Here is a 20,363-nt window from a genome sequence, read left to right as displayed (position 1 = left end):
AACTACCAACAAAATGTCCAACACACGTCTCGATATAGCGCTGAAAGAGGACAACACACCAGGTTGTTTTTGTTGGTTTTTTTAAGTGGGACACAAGTGCAAACAATACTTAATTTGGTGACATATATGGGCTCCAAATTATTCAGCTGGAATGCAAAATTATAAACAAACTAGTTCCCTTTAATTGTGTTTCGCTATCCCTGAGAACCATATTCATAATCAAAGAAAGCAGTCTTGAATAATAAAACACAAGTTCGGCTACAGATAAGCCTTAAAATATTTATAGTGGCTGAAGCGTGGGAGTTGAAAACACACAGCATAATGTAAAAAAAAAAAAAAAAAAGCCAGAAAAGTAATGACGGCTGCTCTGGATCCACGGCATTCTGCTACTGGAGGTGGTGGTGGTGGGGGGGGCTCGCATGGGAGAACGAATGCAGAAACACCTGATTCCCACAGTATTCACCGGCACCTCAGTTATTCTCCCCAGCAGACACTGGGGATGTGGATTATTTCAGCGCACGTAAAGATTAATGCTTTAGATTTTATTGTCAACATGCAATACAGTATTTACCCCCCCCCCCCAACCACCATTATGTTTTCTCCCATGCTCAACCCTCATTAAAGCATCGATGACATCCCGTCTGAGGGAACGAGACTCCATCTGGAATCAGGACAGATGTGAATGGGATGATTCGGAGCAGAGGAATATTTGTCACTTCCTGATTTTCCTTCCTGTGACTCGGATGACTTGAGGGATTGGACCTCGGATCCTTCTCCACTCAAACGATCCTGCATTCGCAGCTATTTTTTATTTCACTTCATCTAATTTTGATACTATTAAGGCCACAATTTTAACCAAACAAAGACGTGTAAGTTCTTTTCCACAAGCAAAAAGAGTGAAGACGGTCCAGAACCACGCAGAATATCGAGCCTTTGGTGTGGATATCACTTCGTGTTGCTACAGCGACTCGTTACCTCACATTTTTTATCGTCCGATTGATCCGTGGATGATAATAAAACAATATTATTGATGGCTCTGGACTCCAGACATGGAGGTGGTGTAAAACCAAAAGGTCAATAATCACAGAGATAGAGCAGGGTGGACAGGACAGGATCAGGACCCCACCTCTAATGAATAGTAATGCCCACCACCACAGGTGTCAGTCAGCCACGCAGACCCCCACCCGAACTAGCAGGGGTCAGTATTGCATAGATACAGTTTAGGGTGTAGCTTCACATATGTAGTCACAGTGTTTGGAGAAAAACAAACCAACAGAAGACATCACCGTGTTTAGTTTATGTGTTTTCTACCCATCAGAATATCCATGTAAATAAAGAGTTTCGATTGGTCGGTCCATCTGCAGGTACTCCGTTGGGTTGATTACAAACGTGGTCGCCGTGGTATAAAAAATAGCCTTTTGCTGAGGTCATCATGTCTCCCACATCAGTGCTGATAGGGCCCCTCGCCAGGGTCAAGTGTCACAGTGCAATGACAAACTGTGCGGTGCGACGCCCACCCCCCCACCCCCAGCGCACCGCCCTCAAAGGTCCTCCTTCCTCTTGACGACCTTTTCTTGATCGCGTTCTCGGAGGCTGCGCATGAAGCCGACGAAGCCCGTCTCCTGCAGACAGAGAGAGGAAGGACAGTTTCAGTGATGGCTTCAGAATTTGAAGCCATTTATCAGACCTGAAATGTCTTCTTCTAACCTAATGGAGATCAGAGTCCTGTCATTAAACGTCATCTAAACTTGGGCTGACAGCACAGATAAGAGAAATAAACAAAGAACCCCAACAACAAGGTCAAAGTCAATCCAGTCAAAGTCAATTCAGCCCTTTCCCAAAGCATTATGGGTCACCCGACTTGTTCTCTGCTGCCAATTGTTTAAAACTTTGCTTAAGGTCGTAACCTTCCCCCATAAATAACAGTTATTCAATACAATATTTCTGTCTGCTTTCAGAGATTTGAAGCCACTTCCCTGCATCTTTATCTCCTTCACGTTCAGACACCCCGGACCAACATTTGGCAGGAAGTTGAACCCATTCGATTTCTGGCTACTTGGACTTTATGCACTTACATTTTGGCTGGAACAGCAGAGTCAGTAAAAGGAAAATTCCCATACATTACTCCATCTGTCTTTCAGAGACAAGTAAGATTTCTGGACGAGGTTTGTCAGAGGAGCTTAAACCTGATTGGGCTTTACCTTTACCTCCTTAACTGTCATTGGAAGACTGCCATTGCTTCAGGTTCACCTGCCCAGTTTTAAGTTCATTACAGGAAGTGAAAATGTGGAACCGCTTACCCCTCGATCTCCGCTGTATCGTTCCACAAACTTGCCGTAGTTGTAGTAGTTAAACGTCGGGTAGCCCGACACGCCTTCCTGCTTGCAGAAGTCGTGGTTCTGTCCTTTGGTGCAGTCCACGGCGGCGTACACAATCTGGAACAGAGACACCACCAGTCAGTCAGTTGGATTTTATCACTTTTAAAATTACCTTCAAATAAGAAAAACACAGGATTTCTGCTGCAGAGTTGGGTTTGTCCACTGTGGGCTACTGTAGAAAGAAGGAGGAACCATACACTAAACATTTAAGGGTCATTCCAAGGTAATAAAAACAGCAGGAATCGGTTAAAGTGATTGATTCACTCATGAAAACTTAACTTATGATTTTATATTCAGACACCCATAAATCCTATATCGCAGACCTTTAAATGAATATTTTAATAAAACATGAACTTTGCATATTAGCATATTTTGCTGCATGGACTGTATCCTAGAAAGCCTCCCTTAAGCTACGCTTGAAGAACAGTTTCACAATGGATGCACATTTTCATATCTGCTTTTAGAAAAGTTGGAAGTTATTCACTCTAATAATAAACACAAAGCACAACATGATGAAGTTTAATTCTAGCACTTGTTTGCCCCGCGTATGTACGATAAAACCGATGAGATCTGTGACATCTAACGCCTCCTAAAACCATTTGGAACAGATTTATGGAGGTTTTAAGCTCATATTCAATAATTATAATTCCCTATTTTATTGCTCTGTTGCAATGATTTTAAATCACGTCCAGGATTTTTATGTTCAGGTTCAATTACTGTGTCCGTGTGTGTGTATCACCATTATTTTGGAACAATAAAGTTTATTATAATTGTAGATCAGCAAAGAACTGTACACACTGGCTATTACAAGAGAACTTAATATTTATCAAGTGTACAACAACAATATGCAAAGCGGCGCTCAGCTGTGGCGAAGAGAAGGATCAACAGATTCTCCTCGTCTGAGCTCTGATCACTAGTTTGCTTTTCCAGGTTTGGAAAAAAAATTAAAAGACAGACGCATTTCTCTTCAGCTAAACCATTTGGAGTGAGCGGCTGCGAGGGGGGCGGGGGGGAGGGAGGGAAATCCCATAACAATCACTCCAACATAAAAACAACAAGGGAGATTTATGTTGCGAGGCTGTTGCATCGATTAGCGACGAGCTGCGGCGATGAGGCATAAATGCCGCCTCGCTGATACATGATCCACTCAGTGCCGTCCTGTTGGAGAACCCAAATGTCACTCTCTCTCTCTCTAAGGGAGTCGCACGCTGAACTTATCACCATCAAATAATCACTTCCTGTTGGTTCGTCTGACCCGGGGTGAACATGGAAACGACAGATCTGCTGCAGAGGGAGAACTGATTAAACGCCCAAGCATAGCTCACGATTTAAAGGCCCAAATAAAAGTCAATAGACAGAATGTTAATGTTTAGGATCTGCATGAATGCTAACGAACCACTGACGTGTTGTTTTCACATAAATACAACCTCCTCTACTTCCAACAGATCATCATGTGACCCCGACGGCGCATCCCAGCCTGGAATCAATCAGATTTGTTTGACAATTGGTTTTCCAAAGGTCTGCATTTCATTTCATTGATCTATTTTCACATGATCCCGTCATTGATCCCACAGTGAATTACCTGAAGGGTGATATTTTATAAATACGGATTTATTAGCTGATCTGTGAAGATTTTGGATTCATATTGAAGAGAGGATTTGAAATGAAGACAATCAAAGACTCATATTTTATGTATGTATTCCTGTTTTATATATTGTAGTATTAATACACGCATCGTCGCCCTCCATGTCGTAACAGAAGTATTGAATGAACAAAGCTGGGGACTGAGGCAGTGAACTCAACGCGAATATCAAAGATGAGTCTGGGATTTGTTTCATCGTACTTATAAATGTTTAACAGTTTATTCAAAACTTTATTAAAGTTTGGAGGAATCAATAAAATCTGGAAAACACTAAAGTGAGCGGAGGTGAAAGTATTTTATCTTTTGACAATGTTAGGAACATTATCAGTGGTAGATTTAATTCAATTAAAGAAACATCAATGTTATTTAGACCTTGTTGATGACACCTGAGAAAAAGGTAATAAGTAAAATACATAAATGAAAGATTTACCCTGGAGGTATGGGAATAAACATCTGAGAATAAATATTGAACAATTTTTCAGTTACGCACTTAAAATCCCGATCCGAGACAAAACCCGATCACTAAATCACATTAAATTCAAACTGTAACCATGGAAACAAAACAGCAAAAGGCACTTTTCTTTGTTGCTGTTGTGTGCAGAACCTTTCATGAAAAAAACCAAAAATGCGCCAGACAAAAACTACCATCCCTCCAAGTCTGTCCCACTCCTCACTTCATTCATAAAGTGATGGATGGTTCTTAAATATAATGAGACTGAATGTCAGTCAACAAAAGAGGGAATGTTTTTGTTTACGTGCCCCCGCGCCTCTCCACAACACAAAGTCTAACAGCTCCTCACGGAACATTTATTTGATTTATTGCAGGACAAAAGAAGAAAATTCATTATTAGTCTCATATATCGGTCGTTAAATTTCAGTTAAGTACATTTTCAGGTCAGTAAATTTCTGCTGAGTGTTTACTTTCCAGCGACTGAAAAGGTCGTCTGAGGCAAAGCCTTTGAGGAAAGACAATTCTGTGTGAATCTGCTGCGGTGACAAAGACAAACAGCGGCTCCAGCCGACGCTCGCCTCTCAGGCTGCTGCTGATTGGCTCAGGATGAGGTCTTCACGCCGTCACACGCTTCACCATGTGAAATTTAAGCTGTTTGCACCTTCAAAGCTGGAGCTAAGCTTGTGTTTGTCTTTGGTAAATGAGGCCGGGGCGGCTGATAGACTGGGATCGACGCCGGGCCGGTGGAACACACCCGGGGCTCGGGGCTCTGTCAACACAAAGGAACGCCAAGCAAACACATACACACTTCTCAAATTGACACCCCCGCTGCCCGCTGAAGGAACAGCGGGGAGGAGGAGAGCCTGAATGTCTTCGTTTATGTAACCCCCGCAGGTGGCCGGTTTGGCAGCGCGGTCCGGTTTCACCAGGACACGGATCCAAACATCACGGCTGAGCGCCGAAACGAAGCCCAAGCGTGTGAGTTTATTTTCCACTACGTAGCCAAGATTTTAATAGTTTGTGTTTTTTAGCCACGCGAGAATACATCTTTTACAGCGTGGAGCCTTCATCAATTTAATGACAATTTAATTCCTATCAAAAATTCCTAACAAGTGAGAGAACGGCCACGTCTGAGCAGGACTGGCGCAACGTGGAGAAGAGTCTGGCAAAAATTTAAACTAAAATTGGGTCTGATTTTTTTGGATCCAGACAGAAACTCCAAACATTTCAGGTTTATAAGGTTTGGAATCACATCACTCTGCAGTCTGGGGGTATTAACTGGAAGAGCGGGAGTGGGAGTATGTCAGGAAACCGATAGGGAAAAGAGTGATGGAGGAGGATGAGGAGGAGTGTTTGGTTGTTGATGGCATGAACCTCCAGTGACCTTGAAGCACCGAGCGCCAAGGATTTGATTAGAGGCTTCGAGTACGCTGCCAAAATCCCCACATCGCACGCGTGGAGACAAAAATGAGGGACAAGGTGGCGCTTTCAGGATCCCACCGTGAAAGGTCAGACGTTTTGAATATGTCCTCTGCAGGCCTCCATACTAATTTATTTCACTAATTCCTATCTGAGGTTTATTGAGTTGGAAGAAAGCCCTTCGACGCGTGTGCAGAGTGTAGAACAGAAAACAAAACGCTGGAATCCGTCACAACATCTGACCACGAAGTGTTTCCAGTCTGCATCTGAGAACACTTCATCCTAAGGGGCTCCTAGAGGGGCTCCTGGAGGGCCACATGATCGCCCCTTGTCTTTACATGCCATTTACTTCATCCTAGCTGTTCTTTTTTCGACCACGCCTTCTGCACCTCGGTGGGTTCCTGCTGCTCTCGCAGACGTTCGTCTTTCTCGTTGTGCTCAAGCGGATCCGATCTGTCACCCGGCAACCTGATGAATTTGTCATGTGAACAGGAACCTGCCACCGGCGCGTCTGCCTCTTAAAGCCGTGAGATGAAATCTGTGCTTTTGGTTGTTGCTATGCCAACAACACACCTCTAATTAATGAAGACATGACATGCAAACCAATCGTTTCCTCCAGATTACCTGATGTTTAAATTAGTTGCGCGGCCCCAGAATGCATCTGGACTGTGAAAGCGTGTGGATGTAAGCGTGAACGGGCGTCACTAACCTTGCGGTCCTCTTTAAAGAGCTCTGCTGCTGCGGTGAAGTGGGGTATCGAGCTTTTACAGTGTGGACACCCTGGGAAAAAAACAACAACACACAGATGGGACTTCATTACAACACAAACATCCAGCTACATGTCCTCACACACACACACACACACACACACACACACACACACACACACACACACACACACACACAAATAAAACCACTTCCAAACATGGTTTACTCAGCCTCAAACCTGCTCATGAGGCACGCGTCCCTTTCTTTTTTTCCCGTCCTGCAGTGACTCAGAGGTAAAGCCGCACTAAAGATCATTCACTGGCGCGTTAGACTGTAAATGTCTTTATCGCTGTCGTAAACACGACCACCCTGTCTGCTGCTCTGTGTGCGGCTCAGTCAATACTTACACAAACACAACACAACCACAGAGACAGATCAGGTTTATAGACAGCGGGCTGATTCTACTGCACATCAGATGACGGGGACGCGACTATAAATCTGGCTCAAGAGGAAGGAGGGCGTTCAAACCGCGGTGTGATGACGTTTCCTTTCCTTTACAGAAGGCTTGATTCCAGCAGAGCTGCAGGAAGTCATCGATCAATCAACCAGATTACTAAAACTATATTTCAGTATTACTGAAACATATATCAATATATAATCAATAAAGCAGGACATCGTGTGCATTAAACATCAAGTTGAAAATGGCGAGGCTACACACACGCTGGCTGACGGCGACTGTTTTTATAAATAGGCGTTTTCACGCGCCAATGAGCGTTCCCCAAACACGCGATTACTCTGCCCACAACTCAATTACAGATCCGTCATTTACCAGAACAGCCTCCGTGAGCCGGGGTCCCGGCGCTGCTCGTAAATCCATTTCCTGCTAAAGCACCCTTTTAGTTTCAGCATTAAATGGCCTTTAAAGGTTCTGTCACAATTCTGAAAGCGGCATAAAAACACAGAAGTGAGCGATATGTCAAGTCTGGCCTCGTGTCGGGAACCGGACGGGTCGCCGGAGATTTCCTGGGCGTGGAAATGAGGAAGACGGGCAAACGGGGTGCGGGAATATTTCAGTTATCACTCCTTTTTTTTCTTCTCTGGCCTCAGGAAGCAGCCTGAGCGCTGGGGAAACGCCTGGCACTGAAGGCATCACCAGAAACACAAAAAATAGGGACAGAGGACTAAAGGTGGCGTCTGTCAATCAGGGAACTTAGAATTAACAAAGTTAACTAGTTCACAGGTCGTGACCCGTTTCCAAAACAAAGTTAGTTTGAGCTGCAGAGACTGGACACGCCAGAGGTTTGACCTGAGCCAGATGTTTCCAGTCACGCCAGTTCCAAAAACAGACAAGAGCTGATGTATTGATCGCCTCGATACCTTCAAAGCTAACGGCTAACGCTTTCAATTGATGGTTCTTTAAACCGCCGTAACTTCCTCCTCCTCCTCGGTTAGCAGAGCTTCAGAAACGGTCAGCTGAAGCACTCGACAATCTAAACTTCACAGAGTCTCCGATCAGGTTGTAACTAATTAAACTGTCAGACTTTGGGCCGGGGTGCATATTGAAAGGTCAGAATACGACGGCTGGCGTAGTGAAGCAACAGAAAGGTCACTCTGGTGCTAACATTTAACAAGACGGCGGCTTTTTCTCCCACGTTTCTTGGTCTGATTAGCTGCTTCTCAAGACTCAAGCATAAATCGACACTGTAGGAAGTGTGAAATGTGAGGTGCAGTTTGTTCTCTTTGTGAACCCGTGTCTATTCTCAGCCATGTGAATCATTCCTCAGTCTCCCCACGGCTTAGGCGGGGTGTATACACTGCATGACGGCTCTGGGTTACGTATGCACATCGGTTTAACATCCGGGATTTGTGATCACATCAAATCCAGCGGGGCCGTGATCACATTTTTGTTGAAGTTTGGATCCGAGCAGAAATTGCACAATTTCTGTAGAGTGTCTGCGGTTAATGATAGAAAATTGTTTAAAGAGTAAACCCAGACTTCTGTTAGACGAGTCTTTCTCAGAGTATTTCTCTTTGAACAGGCAGGGATGATGTGAAAATCCGTAAGCTCTTACAGGGAGCGTAGAACATGACCAAAGCGTGTTTCTTCTTCTTCAGCGCCTCTCGGAAGTCTTCAGATCCAAGATGGCTGACGCCGGAAGGCTTGTCCTCCCAGGACTGCTCCGGTGGAGGCGGCGCCTGAGGACTGCAGACACGACAGGAAGCAAAGCACGGTTCCTTACGTCGAATACAAGGTGCGGCAAAGATGAAGGACGCCGACGCCTATACCTGTAACTCACTTCCTGCCTCGTTAATATTTGGAAGCTAACAAACACGGACGACAGCTTTGCACGAGGAGGGAAGCTATAACTCACTTGTGCATGAACTCGATGATCTTGTCTTTGCTGCGGAGCTGTGGCAGTGTGTATTTCTCCTCGCCTCTCTCAAAGTACTTGAGAGTCGGGAAGCCGGAGATCTTGAAGCGATCGCCGATGGCCTTGTGCTCCGTGGCGTCCAGCGCCGCCAGGACCCCCGGACTCTGAGGGCAAGGAGCAACACAAAACCTGAAACTGTGCGGGATTTTAATAAAATAATCCGTCCAGCTAGACCCATTAAAGTCCTTTCCTCTCAGCCATTACATGACACCAATTAACAGCAGGCCGCTTTGGAAACAATCAAAGTTTAACCTTTGTGGAAAAAGTGAGTGTGTGGATAAAAAGCTCTGCATTAGTAACACGAGAAGTGAAGCAAAAAGGAGAAGAATAAATTATATTCTGGGTTTAAAGGGCTCCAAGGGAGAGAGGCTCCAGTCCATCCATATTAGATAATGGCCCTGCTTCCCCCGCTGACCTCCAGTGCTGGGCAGAGAGCCACAAGGAGAGGGTCCAAGCGTCGGGCCGGGGGGGACGTCCAGATGAGATAACTGCTTCAGTCACTAGGATAGAGCTTTACAGGCCCCGGCCACCGGCGGGGGGAGGACGGAGAGACGAGAGACAAGGAACACACCCGAATAATTAGAAACACACCGAGAGCCGGGGTGCTGGACCAGAAACCAGCAAGTCAGATGAGCCAAAAGCCCCCAGGGTCGAGAGGAGGGAAGGATTATTCTGAGGGGGTAACGAGGCGCCGCGACACACATCTGTGTTAGCGATACGGAGGTGCGGGTAAATAAAGGTTTGTGAAACTTACGTCCGCTGCTCTGTTGAGCATTTCAGCAGCTTCATCGTATTCTGGCTTCATTTTCTTGCAGTGTCCACACCCTAAAGGGGTCAAGACACACATCAGAGCCAAGACCAAAACAAACGTCCTTAAACATGAACAAAAAGCATTTATTGGTCGTCATCTTGGAGAAAGTCAACGTTAGAAAAAGAACCTTAAAAACAGCTTTTTCAGAAGTTGAATTTAGAAAAAGGCAATAACATGAAAATAACTTTAACAACACAATTTAAAACCATCTGTTCAGAGCTGATATCAATGATGACGTCTGTCCCCAGAGCCAGAACTGCTGAAAGACAAATCCTAATCAGATGGAAGATCCGAAAATATTATCAGATGGGAACCCCTAAATTTAAAAGTTAATCCTTATTTCATATTAAATTAAAATCATCGTCACCGGATTTTGTCATCAGCTCAACACCTCCTCGATGCTAAAGGAGGAGGACATCATTGGTCATGTCTTTAATCTGTTATTCAGGGGTGGAGGTGTCTCCATACATGTGTTTCCATGTCTGGTCTGGACGTCTGTTTATTTTGTATTAGCAGCCGGCAAACATTTTATTTTGGGATCTAAAGGAACTCGTATGTCTAACATATTGCAGATGTTTGGCATTAAGTTCTCAGGCGGTGTGTATTCAGTCTGCATCTCAGAGATGCACCAAACAAATGTGATAAATTTCCACACCTGGCCCATCGCCCTTGTCAAAGTTGTTCAGGAATTCTTTTCCTCGACGTCTGACGCCGTGAGAGCCATAAATCAAGCCTGATATGCTGCTTCTTTCTCAACTGTGTCGCTGCGGCGTCTGATCATCAGATTGTGTTGTGGCTTATTGGAAAAACGGAGGGGAAGGACTTTGTGTTACCCTTCAACGCGACGGGACAAAACACTCTGGAGCTGTGACGGAACCTGAAGCGGGCTGGTGGTTTCTGTGGGGGTGCTGTCAGGTCATCCTCCCTGTCTCTGCTGCAGCAGCATGACGAGCTAACGGCTACTTGCCCTGCGGCTAATTGGGACAGATGTTGAAATGAGGTCCCGAAACCTCCAGTTACGCTGTGAAAACTAACATTTAGGAATTGGAGGCTGACATCTGATGGGACAAGATTGTTTACCCCAAAAAATAAACACACAGGAACCTCGGTTTGGACACAATCGGGCTCTGGGCAGCGAATCGCTCAGTGAGACCGGTTCTGCTGAGAGGTGGACAGAATGCAAGCAGATAGTCGCAGCCGGGAGACCATTAATCTGACTCTGACAGCAGGACCATTAAGAAACTGCACTGCAGCTGCAAGACTGGGCATCTCTACACCTATGTGTAGTTGTGTGTGTCTGTGTGTGTGTATGTATATGCATGTGTGTGTGACTGATGAGGGCTAATTTTTGGACTTATTGGTCGGATTATGTTTGTTTTAGATGATTTGCTCATGCTGTGAAGGGTACAGGTGACTACCTGGTGTCTACAGGTGATGTTCAGGTCCTCCGTGTGACGTCACATGAGGACAAGAAGGACGGCCCTAAATCACTAATGAGAAAACGTGTTGTAATGTCATTTAAAATGACATAAACGTAAAACCAAACCAAGTGTTTGTCTGAAAGGAACATTCTCTTATGATGCTCCTCTGGGTTTTTTTTAATTAATTTTTTTATTTTACTTCAGGATCAGAGTAAACTTTTGATTTGAAAGTCAGCGTTTCTGCCCGTAAAGATGAGAGAAACCCAAAAAGAAGGTAAACCCTGCTTGTTAAATGAACACAAGCATTTTATATGACAGCATCAATGGTGATTATTTGCTTTCATCAAAGGTTGTCTGTTTAGCAGCGGATTCACGGAGGCGGTTCCAGTTTGGATGAAACATTTTCTCTTTTGCTCGACTCTGATCTGGATGTTGTTAAGAAAACATTTCTGGCCAATATAGATTTTTTTTTTTTAATAGTGGTTACATAAATAAAATATTTGGTGCCGTTAGTCCGCCCTCATGACTTTACAGCTGCCTGCCTTTGTTTTTTATGGAACGGAGGACAGCAAATCGCTTTGATGGCTGTTTTCAAAAGGCTGATCACCAACAGATAATGACTGGAGCACATTTTTAAGCAATTCTGACTTCTGTAATTTACTTTTCTCAGGAGAGATTGGAAATGTTTAAATAAGTCAGAAGCAGCGGCCACCATTAGGAATCTATTACTAGCAATGTTATATTATTAATAGTTTAATTTTTATCGGCGACTGTGTAGAAATGCTGCGTTTAAAATGAAAGAAACAGCAGCAGGACGAATAATGAATAAATTATTAGCGGAGCGATGCAGCTTTAAATACTGATTTAGAATTCAGATGCTAATGCTGTGAATGAAGCCTGAAAATATTCTGACTGTTTCTGCATTTCTAACAGATTATGTCACTTAGCTTCTCCAAACCAGCCAATAGTATTTACATAAATGTTAAACCAGGACATTTTTTTCCTTGCCGACGGACTTTTAAATAGTAGCCAATATATTTTTTCAGCTGTAATGAGTCTGGGCATCTATAGAGTGTGTGTGTGTGTGTGTGTGTGTCTGTTGGGGATGTGTCGTAATCACTTCAACAGCTGGTGAGTGTGTTTGCCCTGAGGGCAGAGAGCGCTGCTCCTGACAACCTGGAGGTGCAGCAAAACTGTTCATTTCTGAAAAACAATGAATCATCACCTCGGTGGCAGCTCAGGAAAAGCAGCGCGCTCCGGTTTGTTTTCACAGCTGGGGGGCGGTGGTGGTGGCGGTGGGGTATGGGACCGGGATGAGTGCAGTAGGTGATGAGGTCAGGAGTTACGAGGGAGAAAAACCCTGCGATGCTAACTCGGTGCAGTAGCGCGGCCTCACAGCTACGGGTCTCACTTTATCAACATGCAAATTCTCCGTTGGACAGTTTCCTCACACAGGAGGGTTCGACTGACACAACGCCATCTGGAACAGGGAGCGAAGTCCGACTGTGAAAAAATCTGGCGTGTGTAGATATGTGTGTGTAACAGCAGCGTTATGGTGCATGAATAACAATGACAAGCTGGCTTATGTGACCCATACGGCAGCGGGGAAGTGTTATGTTGAGAGAACGAGCCCAGACTGACTGACGGATTGAAAACTAAAGCTCCGGCAGCCAGTCTGAGTCCAGCTTCCCCTTGAATGGTATCGCTGTGTCGCTGCTGCGCTATTATGACTGTGACTGGACCACAGAAAGGAGCTTCAGGAGAATATTTATCGTATCAGAGACCAAACAAAGATGACTGCTCTCTTTAAACTACTCACACGGGGCGTAGAACATGACCAGGGCTGCAGGATGCTCCTCCAGGAAGCCGTCAAAGGAATCGTCTGTCAGGTGGAAGACCGGGGAGTCCGTCTCCGACCACGGAACCTCGGGGGTCTTTGGTTGGGGGGGGTGAGGGCTGAGGCAGGAAGGGAAGAAAGGAGGGGAAACATAGGTGAAAGTAGTTTTGAAAAGCAGACACGTAGCAGCCGTTGTGTAATGTGTTTAGTGCAAAAATGAGACACAGCTGTAGTTTGTACTCCACCCAGTATGACACACACACACACACACACACACACACACACACACACACACACACAACACACACATCTGGAACAAAGCAGCCCCACCTTGATGACAGAACACAGTCCTGCAGTGCCAAGAACAAAAGCGCGCGCACACACACACACACACACACACACACACACACACACACACAGGATATCGCTGTCGTCACCTACAGATGAGACACATCCCAACAACAAATCCATCGGTACGCGACGAGTCCTCCGCACCTCAAGCGAGCCTCGCGGTGGACGTCGTTCTGGATGCACGCCGCCAACAAGAAGACCACCCGTTCGTAACCCAGAACCACGTTTCCATGGAAACCATAACTCAAACTAATTAAAACTGCATACATGCATGCAAAGTTTTGAGAAGCTAAGTGACTCTCTGGAAGAGACGACCGCCTTCAGGTTCACAAGAAAGTTTCCACGGAAACAGCAAAAAATATAATTTGCAGAAACTGATTACCATGAATATCGACTCGCGTTGATTCTGACCTTTACGGCCTCAGATGGCTTAAAAACAGAAGACAGAGTAAACGGCAAAAGCTAACGTTTAACCAAACAGAAAAGTTTATAACAAATCAAATTGACAGGAGGATTAAAAAAAAAAAAAAAATCATCGGTGAGTTTTACAAAAGAGAAACTTCATCAAAACACAGAAGGCAGAAGAGAGGAGATCAAAATCGGGGTCATTCCACAATGAGCACACCGCGTGATGCATCGCCCGATGAAAAGAAGCTCCGATAGGAAAAACTGCACACGAGAGGCCAGACTTCTAAAATGTTTATGGGATGTATTTATGAGATAATCTGAATGTTCTACAGTCAATCTAGTCACGTTTTATTCCTTTTGTTCTGCTAAAGAAAGGAAAAACAGACCAAACACACTGTTTATCTCTTAACAGATAGATGAGGTGTAATTAGCCTCAGAATTATCACCCAAATTAAAGCTCGGAAAACATTCTGTCAACCTGAGTGCCACCACGGCAACCACTTGTAAATTACGCTGCCGGGCCCTGACTAAGCATCGCAGTAAAAGCTGACGACCGGGCAGAGAGTCGTTCCACCTCTGGGGTAAAGAGGGGAGCTGGAACACATCCTCTGGTCGGCGATGGCTGCCCTGTGGACAGTCATGATCTTCGTGTTGGGGGGAAGGCAGGAGAGAGTGACCCAAGGTGTGAAAGAAAAATGAGATGGGAAGCGAGGCAGGTGTAGATTGACGACATTGCGGGGAGGCGAGTCAGGGGGAGATGATGGGCGATGAGGATCGTGGGTGGACGTGAAGTCAGGCATTTAAAGTAGGAAGAAAAGCTTGTTCTGCTTTTTTATTACAATATGAAGCTGTTGCACCTTAAAAACTGGGCGTGGCGGTTCAGACCGTACTCACTTCCTCATCCAGTCGGCGATATCCTTGGCTGTGGCTCCATAGTTTTCATAGTGGTGGAGGAACTTCCCCTTCCTAAAAGACGAGAAGAAAAGAATAAAGTGATGACCTCTAAACCATCTGTCACAATTACTGGACATGATTAAATCTCAGAGTTTTAAAGTGACGCTAGTACATGTAGATGAATCACATTTTTATAAATGTTTGCTTTACTGGGTGCATTTGTAGGACATTTTATACCTCACTGCACATCTGTGCTAAAACGTACAGACAGAAAACACATGGAGACGTCGCCTCGATTGAAGTCGAGACAAAGCCTGACCGAGGATTCGGAGAATATTGCTCAAACAACAATAAAGGAGAGGATTGATTCCTCACGGTGTCCTGCAGAAGTGACGGTGCAGAAAGCAAGAAATCGAAAAGATGCACGACGGATAAAAAAGAATCACAATAACTGTAGGAAAGACAAGGAGCTGCTTCAGTCCTTTAATAAACAGATGAGATTGAAGCCTGAAGGAAATGCTTCATGAGAGCTGACAGAAGGCTTTAGACCAATTCGGCCTCTGCTGGCTTGAATTTTGTAGGTTGGAAGTTGTAATGCATTTGAAATGAGCTAGAAGTATCTTCTCAGCTCAACAGTCTGAAAAGATTCAAACGTAAGCAGATTCCTACATAGGAATAAAATTATCTCCCCCCTCTTCTTCTGGCTGTGACTAAACGGGAGCAGGAGGACAGACGTGGCGGCTCAACCCGGCGCTGAAGGATCAGCATCGACGGTTAGCGACTCCGGCCAAACACGAGCCCTGCTGCCACGGCTCTGTTAGTGGCGATACACCAGAACACACACACAGGATTTGCAGATTAAAACTTGCATTTTAAGTGGACCGACTAAAGCAGCTGCTTGGAATTCAATCAGTGAGATTTATCACCAGCTCTTTACACGCATGCTTCACCTCCGCTGCGGTAAAATAACCCATGAAAAAACCCTGTACAATCAAGCTGTGGAGATGCAAAATAAATGTCGTATTCCCAACAGCGTGTGCTGTTCTTCCTGATTAAAAGGACGCGGTGAGGACGCGGAGGCCTTTAACTTCACTTGTTTGTTTCATTGATAAAGTTAAGGTGTGCTGCGTTAGGTGTATTAAGCGCTTTTAATCTGCAGGACAGAAAGAGGAGAAAGACCTTGAGTGCAGGAACAGCGGGTGCAGCGGCGAGATAACTCCAGCGGTGCTGATGCTGATTCGGCCTGCAGTGATTAGCTGCTGTTTATCAGTGAGGGGCTCATTACTGAAGCCGATGGGCTCAGATGGTCGTTAGCTAGCCCCCGCGCTGACGCTAATGTGCTCCCAGCTAACGGACCGGGGCTCAGGCTCAGACACAAATGAGCGCAGAGGGTGTGCGTGTGGCTACACACATGCTAACACACAATAGAAGTGCACACACACACACACACACGGGTGAACCACAGAGACACTTAATCAGTAGCGGCCTAATTAAAAGGCCAGACTGGAAAGAGAGAGTGTTTAATGGGGAAATTGGGATGATAAAGACGGAGCAGGAGGAATCAGGAGCAAAGCGCCGGGATGCAGTTAACAACACTGTAAATATGGGGGGAGAGGAGGGATGTTCTGGCTGGGGGGTGTGTGTGCGTGTATATTAACAAACACCATCATTCACACTCTCCTCTCCTACTGTGTGAGTCTGCATCCATTTGGAAACAAAGGGTGAACTGGAATGATCAGATTACCAGCAGCGCAATTTTTATCCAACACTAGTAAAAAGTGGCCAGAGCATTGAATCAGCATCTCACACACACACACACACACACACACACACACACACACACACACACACACACACACACACACACACACACACACACACACACACACACACACACACACACCATTAAGGTGGGAATAAATAAACACACAGTAACTTTGTGGAAAGTCTTTACTCAGTGTGGCCTGTTAGCGATGAAATGCTTGGAGCAGCATGGAAGCAACACCTTCAGTGTTATCACTAAGGCAGCTGCATCGACTCGGGGGGGCGGCGGGGGGGGCTCCTGACAGAGGGCGCCCTCCAAACAACCGCAAGCAGAAAAGTTCAACTTCGCTCAACTTCAGTGCAAAGCCAAGAAAAGAGAGCATGTATTTCATACTTTCTGTATAATTAAATACGTCTTGAAGACGCACTCGGCCTCAGAAAAGGTTTTTTGTTTGGTCTGAGAAGAATTAAAGAAATCGCTTTCAGAGACGATATGTCTGCAACATCATTCACTTTAAAAAGATAGCTGTATTGTTAACCCTGTGTCAGACGTCATATCATCATTACATCCTATTTATGGTCAAGAATTTCACGCCACACCCCATTTAACTGACCGCCCATTTAACACGACCCTCGACTTAATTAAATTCCTTCAAGGGAAGCTTCAGAAGATCCAAAAGCGGATCAGAAACTTTTGGTTCCACTGGAATGAGCAAACCCTGAACCCCGTGAACCAGGAGGTCATCAGGTCTACCCCCCCCCCCCCCCAACCGTCAGGTCTGGACTGAACCTCCTATTTGAAGTGGCGCTGCTCGTGAACTTACTCGAAGTAGCAGAAGGTGGGGTAGCCTTTGACGTTGTACTCCTGCTTGAGGCTGTCAAACTCAGCTGGGTGCACGTTCATCCCCGCCAGCACCTTAGGGAGAGACAGGAAGAGACGGAGAGGAGAATGAGATGCAGCTCGGCGTGGAGGTGGAGGAGGAGAAAGGCCGAGCCACCAGAAAGTCCAGGTTAATCATTGTCGGAGCGCCGGTAAAACTAAATAAAGGATTAATCAGACCAGGAGGGAAACATCACTGAATGTCGACGAGCGAGGATGAACTCACAAAACAAACACACAACTTTTATTCAAATAACGGAAATTTATCATAAATTAAAAAGATAGCAAAAACACCAACATGACTTTTTATGCATTTGTGATGGATTTAGACTATTAGCAATAGAACAACATAAAATGAGCTAATAAAAAGCACTAATTCACTTTTTCCAGGGTCATTTATGCCCTGAATCATTTGGGAATGTTTCAGAGAGTCAAAGAGAAGTGGAGGGAAATCCTGACCTATGGGTTTATTCTGCTACAGGATAAAATGAGATTATCTGCTGGAGCTTTTTGACTTGCTGTCCCGTGAAGGAAAGAAAATGCTTTAAAATGTGTTAAGAGGTCATGTGACCTGATGAGATTCAACCCCTTCAGACAAGACGAGGAAAGTTCTGAAATCTAACTGATGGCCAAAACTCTTCATCAGCCTCTCCTTCATTAACATGCAGACAGAGCCAGAGTGCAGTAACTGCAAACTAAGAAATACAAAAACAAAAATGTGACTGCAGAACGACGACAAACTGTTTTGCACAAATATGAAATATTTCCTTTTACATCTAGAGATGCAAAAGGCCGATTTCGCGCATGTGTCTCCACATTGCAACAGCTGGGAAAGGAGCACCGACACCTCCTTCACTGGTGTAACAGTACACGTCTGAAACACACAACGCCGCTCCAGGGGAACTCTAGAGATCGGGAGGGAGAACAGAACAGGAGACGGAGGGAAAGTTGGGAGGAAACCGGCTGGACTGACATTTAATCCATACAGATGTAGTTAAGCTGGAAGCACATGACCCCTTCACAGCGCTGGTGATGAGAATACAGTAAACCAGAACAATACAGAGTAGCATCATTAAAGCAGAACAGTTGGAGCAATTGCTGGGCTTTTGGAGAAGCCGCTGTAATTGGACTGGTGCATCAACACCAACCAAAACACAGACGACGTAAAAATCAGACCCAGAAGAGAGGATCAGGGCTTCTGGACCACTTTTAAAAAGCCACGTGGGTTCTTATCCCGCCCAATCTAAACCCACGGTGGCAGAATTTGCAGGGGTATGGTACCCATGAGATGCTTTGCGAGGAATAAAAACGGAGAAAATGATAAGAACGGGCCGAGCATCCAGGCATTCGCAGCTGAAACATTTCATCAGACTTAAAGAAGCCGTTAAGTTCGACGGCGTTGTTTGAGAGCTTACATATTTCCCTTTGGTCTCCGTGGCCGCTTGCTGAAAGACAGGCTGCATTCTCTTACACACACCACACCCTGTAATACAGAAAGGAACAACATTAAGTTAATACAGAGGAATAAAAAAAGCACCATCACTGCACTGTTGAAAGATTTGCCGTCATCTGCAAAGGGTTTTGGCAACAGCAGCGAACTGTGTTCTGTGTGCTGTGGAACACATGTAGTGAAAACCACTGAACAAACAAGTAACACATGGCGTGAGAGGCAAACTTCACCATTTTTAAACCAGCTTTTCATTACTGTGACGTGCAAAGGAACAAAGCTTAGCTTCTCTGACCCATAATCTGTCATCTGGAGGATGTCCGACGGCTCTCTGGTGGTTGTTCAAACCAAACTTTGGACTTCTGCATTGTTGCGTGTCTGACTCCAGAGACACGGAGTGTAAAAGTCAGAATTGAGAATCCAGAGTTTAAGGATAATGAAGCAATCAGGGCAACATTTCTGGCCTGGAATGTGTTCTGAAATATTTCAGCGTACTTTCTAGTGGTAAAGCGTAAATCTGTGAGCAGGAAACTGAGGTTGAGAAAACGGAGATCAGCGGTTTCAATGTTGAAATCTAAACCACGAGTCATGATTCTTCTAATCCAGTTTGTTTTGGTGGTACTACAAACAGCTGCCTTCCTGTATGTTTAGGGGGATGCATTGCATTCTGGTCTTTGTTTTGAACTGTTCTTCTCCGCCTGTTTCAGAAATATTAGCATTTTTCTGCAACGACAGCCTTGAGATTTGACGACTGGTGGTGAAATCCTCCCACAGGCATCGACCCCTGAACACAGGAATCAACTGGTTCCTGACTTAAGCAGCTGGACTGATGTGTCAATAATTTGGCCAATCTATGAAGCCATTTCCAAGAGAATAATGCAATACAATCACTGCTTATGATCAATTAAATATAACTGATCAATCAGTTATGGATATGCTCATTGGTTCTAGATGATAAAGCGTCTGCGAGCGCCAGCTCTGATAAATATCCCAGATCTCATCACAGTATCGACCTGACGGTGACGTATTGCCAAAAACACCTCACCGCATCGATGTAGTCCACCTATTTTATTTTCCTCTCTTCAAACAAGGTACGTTTTTCACACTTTCTGGACAATTACAGCTGAAACCAGTTTCTCCTGGCGCTCCTTCTCAAGCCTTTAATGAATGGACTCACATGGAGCGTAGAACATCAGGAGAACAGGCCTCTCCTCCTTCTTCAGCAGCTTCCTGAAATCCTTCAAAATGAGGAGAGGAATAGAGTTCATAGAGGATAATTAGGACAATAGATGCACGGCTAAAAGTTCAACACGTTAGTGTGTCTGAGAGCGTTCTGATTAATGTTGACGCTGGCAGTTTGTTCCACAGATTCCCCGTCTCTTTGTTAGAATGCAGAGCGTCACACTAAACTAGATGCGCCCTAATCTTTGCTTCTTCAGCAGTTTGTAAGTCATCTCATCAGCAAAGGAAGACAAAACAGGCTTTCTTCTACCGACACCGGCAGATCGAGCCCGGTACCA

The 20,363-nt window shown here is 45.0% G+C and overlaps 1 protein-coding gene across 2 annotated transcripts in view; it reads right to left on the bottom strand.

Moving 5' to 3' along the window:
• Nucleotides 1-1,516: 1,516 nt before the first annotated feature.
• The window catches only part of pdia5 (protein disulfide isomerase family A, member 5), a 31,372-nt gene continuing 12,525 nt past the window's right edge, over nucleotides 1,517-20,363 (bottom strand). For both annotated transcript variants that reach the window (XM_068329726.1, XM_068329725.1), the window contains exons 7-17: nucleotides 20,021-20,081; nucleotides 18,812-18,879; nucleotides 17,341-17,432; nucleotides 14,753-14,824; nucleotides 13,082-13,218; nucleotides 9,785-9,855; nucleotides 8,971-9,134; nucleotides 8,671-8,801; nucleotides 6,600-6,670; nucleotides 2,301-2,435; nucleotides 1,517-1,622 (exon numbers count right to left, since the gene is read on the bottom strand). In XM_068329726.1, coding sequence (XP_068185827.1) covers nucleotides 1,542-1,622; nucleotides 2,301-2,435; nucleotides 6,600-6,670; nucleotides 8,671-8,801; nucleotides 8,971-9,134; nucleotides 9,785-9,855; nucleotides 13,082-13,218; nucleotides 14,753-14,824; nucleotides 17,341-17,432; nucleotides 18,812-18,879; nucleotides 20,021-20,081 — 1,083 coding nt within the window. In that variant the 3' untranslated portion in view covers nucleotides 1,517-1,541. The remainder of the gene's footprint in view (nucleotides 1,623-2,300; nucleotides 2,436-6,599; nucleotides 6,671-8,670; nucleotides 8,802-8,970; nucleotides 9,135-9,784; nucleotides 9,856-13,081; nucleotides 13,219-14,752; nucleotides 14,825-17,340; nucleotides 17,433-18,811; nucleotides 18,880-20,020; nucleotides 20,082-20,363) is intronic.

The sequence above is a fragment of the Antennarius striatus genome, chromosome 12, assembly GCF_040054535.1.
Source record: "Antennarius striatus isolate MH-2024 chromosome 12, ASM4005453v1, whole genome shotgun sequence".
Classification (NCBI taxonomy): domain Eukaryota; kingdom Metazoa; phylum Chordata; class Actinopteri; order Lophiiformes; family Antennariidae; genus Antennarius; species Antennarius striatus.
Note: the sequence above shows the minus strand (reverse complement) of the source record. Positions and strands in the feature narration are given on the sequence as shown.